The 6,600-nt window shown below is 41.3% G+C and overlaps 1 protein-coding gene and 1 long non-coding RNA gene across 2 annotated transcripts in view; both read right to left on the minus strand.

The window, feature by feature from the left end:
• LOC123979878 (transmembrane protein 185-like) overlaps positions 1–1,794 on the minus strand; it is a 5,534-nt gene extending 3,740 nt beyond the window's left edge. The window contains exons 1-2 of the mRNA XM_046063987.1: positions 1,552–1,794; positions 183–359 (exon numbers count right to left, since the gene is read on the minus strand). Coding sequence (XP_045919943.1) covers positions 183–359; positions 1,552–1,589 — 215 coding nt within the window. The 5' untranslated portion in view covers positions 1,590–1,794. The remainder of the gene's footprint in view (positions 1–182; positions 360–1,551) is intronic.
• Positions 1,795–3,456: 1,662 nt separating this feature from the next.
• On the minus strand, positions 3,457–6,134 carry LOC123980861. Its single transcript, XR_006827576.1, has 4 exons — positions 5,843–6,134; positions 5,529–5,625; positions 4,651–4,772; positions 3,457–4,540 (listed from the first exon to the last, which is right to left on the minus strand). It is a non-coding gene; the product is annotated as an uncharacterized LOC123980861 (long non-coding RNA).
• Positions 6,135–6,600: the final 466 nt, after the last annotated feature.

Here is a 6,600-nt window from a genome sequence, read left to right on the forward strand (position 1 = left end):
TATACTTGTTAGCATGTCGGAAAAAATAAACGTTTGAAACAATTGATTTCCTCTTTCCTAACCATTGGAATAACATAGATGTACAGTAGATGCATGAGTAAGTATGGGAGTGAAGCCCAGTTGTCCCATTAATACCCGACTACTGACCAGTAAGCCATAAATGCCAGTGTGTGAGAGTCTACCTGTACTGGGGGTTGTGTGCCCAGACTCCAGTGCCCACAGAGGCCCCAATGATGACCAGCAGCTTCCACAGCCATATCGGGGTGAACACAGCCCAGTAGTTCCACTGGATGACCCCATCCAACCTCAAGGACAGCAACACGGAGAACAGCAGCAGGCAGGAGTAGATCAGAAACTTACTGCAACAGGGGACAGAGAGAGACAGATATGACCGGTAACACCAAAGGATGCATCTATGTACCCTGTCAGTGCATTGCTATTTAGGGTTTTGACAGTTACAGGCCCTGGAAGGGGAAACTCGCATTAAGTTAATCAAGATTTTCAATGCAAAGAAGACCGGATGTGTGCACGTGAAGATAGGGGAACATAAAAGGAGGAATGAGAGAAAGTCCATATGGAAATATGTGTCTTAATCAGTGTCCACATTTTAGAAAAGGCAAGATAACGTTTAAAAGAGGAACCTGAATGTTAGGATGATGTTGAGAAGAAGATCGTGTGAGCGTTGTAGGTGCAAATAAAATGAAAAGAAGATGTTGATGGGTGAAAAAGGGGTTTGTAAAATGTGATGGAGACAGTACAATGCGAGTCAAAACAGGTGATATTCCCAACCTGCATTATTAACCCTGACTTTAATTAGATTAACGGTGCCGCACACCCTGACATCGCCCCTCCAACACCTACCTGCCCTCTGATGATGTGAAGAACTTGACTTACCTCACTGAACATAATTTATTGAACACACTGGATCTGTAACCTGTCCATTATTATAAGTGTGTTTTTATGGTTATTATAACAACTGTCGGCTATTTTTTGTAGTTTCTATTCAGGCTGACATTACATTAGGACCTTAAAATGTCTATTCATATCCAACTTGATGTTTTTTTTGGGAAACACTGCTCTGACTTCTTGCAATCTTAAATCTGGCACCGTTGCTGTCGAGGGCCTGTCAAAATCACTGAGCTATTATTACTGTGTGTGCTGCCTAAAACAACCTTGCCTCGCTTTATTAAGCTAACAGCTGGAAACTTGTGTGATCAACGGTCCAAACAGCTGCAGTTAGAGTCTGATAAATTACAGTTAACTAACGTTATATGTACAGATCGCTTTCGCTAGCAAATCCAAACGCTATCTTAGCTAGCATGCTAGCCAGGCCTTGTTCAGCCAGATAGCATATCGTTGCTTTAAATACTGTACTAACAGTTCCAGTACATCTCTGTTCGGCTACAAAACATGTGTGTATGAAATGTCACACGTATAAACATGGACATTTTCTGCATGTTTTGGTAACAAACGCTGCCCGGTGTTGCTAAGCTAAGTGGCTACATGACGTTAGTTAGCTGAAGCGCTAGGTGGGAGCTAACGTTAACGTACCTTGGATTGAAGTCCTGAAACAGTCCTCTTAAATTCATGGTGTTAAAACAATAAAAAAAAGGCTGGTTATTTAGCCAACATTAGTTCCCCGGGTCGTTAGCTAAATCACCGCCTGATCCGTATGATACACATTGTGATAATGTCGGCGCTGGCTGAGTTTCTTTTCTGCTTCAGTTTCATTACAGCGATTTGTTTTGTCGAAGCCCTCGGAGGTCACGTGACTGTTTCCGACAAGGACCAGTGGATCGTCACAAAAATAATTACATTCAATCAATGCGTAATATGTTAGAGTGGTCTCTTGCAGGATGACACACTTTTATGTGAAAGGCACTTTTCAGCATTGTGACGAACACATGATCCACAAGACTATTATTGTTGTTTTTAAATTGTGTGCATCTGGATCTCAGTGCCTCTGGAAGGCCAGATGAGACTCTTCTTTGTTAGAAAAGTTATAGTTTTTCAGTATAATTTTCCATTCATTAAAAAAAAGTGGATGGTCTATTTTCCTTACTAGGCTTTGATGACATTTTTTTTTTGTTCATTCCGGTTTGTACTAAGGCTTTGAGAATTAGGCTACTGTACATTTTTTCTTCCCTTTATTTATCATCTGGGGAAGAAATGTACCATCATGGATGATGGGATGATAATGATTAATTGGTTACTTTTAATGGGTCAATTTTGGATACACACACACACATATATATAAAATCCCCCTCTCACCCCAGAGGCCTGGGAGTTTGAGGGGTTCTGCGCAGTATAGCTGTTCCTAGGACTGCACTCTTCTGGACAGAGAGATGTTTTACCTGGAATCTGCTGTATCCACTCTCCAAGTTTGGGGGTCACAGCCCCCCCAGTGCTCTGATTACCACTGGCACCACTGTTGCTCTTACTTTCCACATCTTTTCTAGCTCCTCTTTCAGCCCTTGGTATTTCTCAAGCTTCTCGTGTTCCTTCTTCTTGATGTTGCTGTCGCTTGGGATTATCACATCTATCACTGCAGCCTTCTTCTGCTGATGTCTGGTTGGTTAGCCATCACCAGTTTGTCAGTCTGGATCTTGAAGTCCCACAGGATCTTAGCTCGGTCATTCTCAACTACCTTAGGAGGTGTCTTTCATTTTGACCTTGGGACTTCTAGCCCATACTCATGGCAGATGTTCCTGTACACAATGCCAGCTACCTGGTTATGGTGTTCCATGTACGCACTTCCTGCTTGCATCTTACACCCTGCTGTTATATGCTGTACCGTCTCAGGGGCATCCTTGCACAGTCTGCACCTGGGGTCCTGCCTGGTGTGGTAGACTCCAGCCGCTATTGATCTTGTACTGAGTCCCTGTTCTTGTGCCGCCATGGTTAGTGCTTCTGTGCTGTCCTTCAGTCCAGCCTTTTACAGCCACTGGATTTCTTGATATCAGCCACATCTTCTATTTGTCTCTGGTACATGCCGTGCAGCGGCTTGTCTCTCCATGTTGGTTCTTCGTCTTCCATGTCCTCACCCTCGGGTTTCTGCTGCCTGAAGAACTCACTAAGCCCTTCATCTATGGGGGCCATCTTCCTGATGTACTCCTGGATCTTTGTCATTTCGGACAATGGTCTTGACACTCACTAGCCCTCGGCCATCAAGCGTGGATAACACCTTAGAATAAATCTGCTGGGCTAGCAGGAAGTGATTTAGTTTATCCTCTCATTTAATGCATAATTTGTACTTTGAGATTTGATAAAGTAGCAATAACATGTCTCGTGCTGCTGCTTACTTCCCCAGGGATTTTTTTGGCACTGATTTACACAAACAACCAGAGCAAAAACAACTTTTATTATTTAACATGATCAATATGAAGAAATAAATGTAAAAACTTTCCAGACAGACAGCTTTCACTTTGAAGTTCTGTTTGTTTTAGTCAGAAACATGTTAAAGCCTTTCTGATTCTCATGAAGACAATGAGCTATAAGGCTCAACCTTGTTGCTTTTATATTATATTATTTATTATAAAAGAAGAGACGAGGGGGTGTTTCCTAAAGATTGGCAATTAATGTAAGGTCAGCTCATATTCACAGCTCACATGATATAAACACACTGCAATCATTCGCAAATGTGCTTTATACTAGCCCAATCAAAACACAACACAACAGGTAGAATTTACCATCTGAATAGTAAACACTTACTGAAGCGCAAAATTAACAACATGCAGTTAAATCTTTAAGAGCAAAAGAACAATGCTTAACCAAAGAAAAGACCAACCTTCAAAAATATAAAAATAAAACCTTTGAGGATTATTTAGGATTTAAATGTCCAAACATCTGCAGGCAAAGACAGGTCACATGTTCGATTGGTTTCATCTCCAATACAAAAGTTATGTAAATATAGATGAAATGCTTCTTTGTGGATCTCACATTTAGTATTTAAATTCTCCAGATGTCACTTGATCGAATAATTTAAAACACTGTCATCAAATCAGGGCAACCAGGCGAGATAAATGGTGCTCTTTTCACTCTCCATCTCAACCCTAAAGCCCTGAACCAGTTGCAAGGGCCCAAAATCGTATAATGGAACAGCATTGCACTTAGCAACACATCACGTTACCTTGAATATTCCAAAACAATTGTGGGTTTTTATTTTTTTTTTACTTACTTCACAGCAAAGACACTGAAGAGACTGTCTGCCTGATTTGAACTTACTCCAGGATCCTGCCTTACAGAGTGGACCAGAGGTCATTTTCAAATATCAGCCTCGTACACTTACATGTAAACTTCTTTTTGCTTTTGGTTGTTCCTTCCATGTTTGTTTATCTTTTTTAACACCAGTTTCCCCTGGAAACCCTGTGTTTGAGGTTAAACGTGGGAATGCGGACCTATGGAAAGTGTGTATGAAGGGCTCAAAAAGTACACATGTGCACATGATTTTGTGAGTCTGTAAGTGTGGATGTTGGGATTCAGACAGTGTCTCCCAAAGTGCACTTGGGCAAGGCAACTAGACAGAAGACACCATTACAAGCTGGAGGGACAATTAAAAGAAAAGGAATAATCAGTCATTTGTCTCGTCAAATATTATTTATATACAGAAAGAAATTGTATGTTTGGTTTCCTTTACTTTCCAGCACTTACCCATTAGTTAAATACATCGGACGTACTTATTGTTTTTGATGCTCTCAATCCTAATCCCATGATTAGTAAGATGCCAGAAAGAACCAAAACTAGGATCAGACTGTTCCAACTGAACACATCACCTGACAGGAAGAAATCACACAGATGATGAGAGCTACTTTAACTTGAAAACAACAAACACAACATGAATCGGATTCAGTGTCAGGTACGGATGTATAAAGTGGATACAGCGTCAGAGGCAGGGCTCTGTTCATTTTTATGAAAGCTGCATGGTGGCGCATGAAGAACTTCCGGGAATAAAATTAGTTAAAGGAAAGATTAGACTTACACTGTGCGTCACACTGTAAGTCTATGAGAGAAAGTCATTTGGGGGCCGTGTGCATCTTGTGAAAGTTTAAATCCACTATTTGGACACTGTCAAATGCACTTCAAAGCCAGCACATTTTGGGCTTGGTGTCAGGTTTGACAATCCAAAGTACTACAAAAATTAAAGTTAAAATCTTAAAAATTTCAGATCTGACACACTGAGAAGCACCATAGTTAAACTCACTGAAGGAGTTTTTGGTTTCATTCTTGTAACACTCAAAGTAGGTGTAGTATATAAATAACTCAAACTTGGTAACTCTACCATCCATCCATCCATCGTCAACCGCTTATCCTGCGTACAGGGTCGCGGGGGCTGGAGCCAATCCCAACTTACATTGGGCGAAAGGCCGGGTACACCCTGTACAGGTCGCCAGTGTAACTCTACCAGTAACAATTAAAACTACTTTAAAGAGTTAATTACAGAATTTGAATATATGGTGAACACATAAAGAGTAAATGGGGATTGATTTCAAAGTTGGCATTCTCTCCTCCTCACAGTTTTATTTTCTCACCTTTATCATCTGTCTCTTTCTTCGGATCAGAATTTTGGAGACTTTTGGGCTGCAGTGTCCAGTGTCTCTGTTGTCCAGGCTTTGGATGAGTTTGACTCTGGAAAAGATTTGTACTGACTTACATGACAATATTCAAAAAGGGAAAATTGCAGTGTTTTATTGGATCAGCAGCAACAAACAAGAAACGTTTAACAGATATTAGAGGCTCTGATTTTGCAGGTGTTTTTTTTTGTGTGTCACTAATATGGTAAATACATTTTATTTAAAACATTAAAAATAATCTTCTGTGGACCATAAACAACATTTGAACTCACCAATGACCAGACGGACTATTGACGACTGCCTTCGGCTTTTTAACTTCGGGATGTAACATTTGTATCTCGCTTCGTCTGCAAGCGTCACATTAATGATCTTGAGCGATATGTTGCCTTGTCTCAGGCCATCTGTGAACAGCGCCGTCCTGCTGATGTACGATGACAGCTTCATGTCCAGGACCTCACGGCTGTCCCGGTAAACATGCACATATTCAAACCGGCTCAGCCGATCATTGGGGTCTGGCTTGAGGTCGGGCTTCGACCACTCCACCGTCAGCCCCGCCACGTTGACCTGAGGGTCAACATGACACGGCAGGATGACATCATCACCTGGAGTAGCCACGATTGGCTGAAATGAACCAACCACCTGAAACTGACCTGGGAAATGGAGGATATGTTTAAACCTGGTTAAACCAAGTTAAGTCTGGAATCTGCTTCGCTGTAGCCTATATTAAAACATCTCCAGTTGTATTATCTCCACTACTGTTTCTAAGTCTAATTTCTATTTCCCACTACTGGCGCAATGGATAACACTATGCCTTTGTGAGAGACCCGGATTCAATCCCCTACTGTGACCCACCCACCATTGTGTCCCTGAGCAAGACACTTAACCTCTACTTGCTCCAGGGGCTTGTGACCTCTGACATGTATAGCAATTGTAAGTCGCTTTGGATAAAAGCGTCAGATAAAAATGAATACTAATAAGTTTTTAACTGTGGTGTTCCAATGTGACATCTTCAAATTTCTTTTGACGAAAC

Source organism: Micropterus dolomieu, linkage group LG12 (genome assembly GCF_021292245.1).
Source record: "Micropterus dolomieu isolate WLL.071019.BEF.003 ecotype Adirondacks linkage group LG12, ASM2129224v1, whole genome shotgun sequence".
NCBI lineage: Eukaryota > Metazoa > Chordata > Actinopteri > Centrarchiformes > Centrarchidae > Micropterus > Micropterus dolomieu.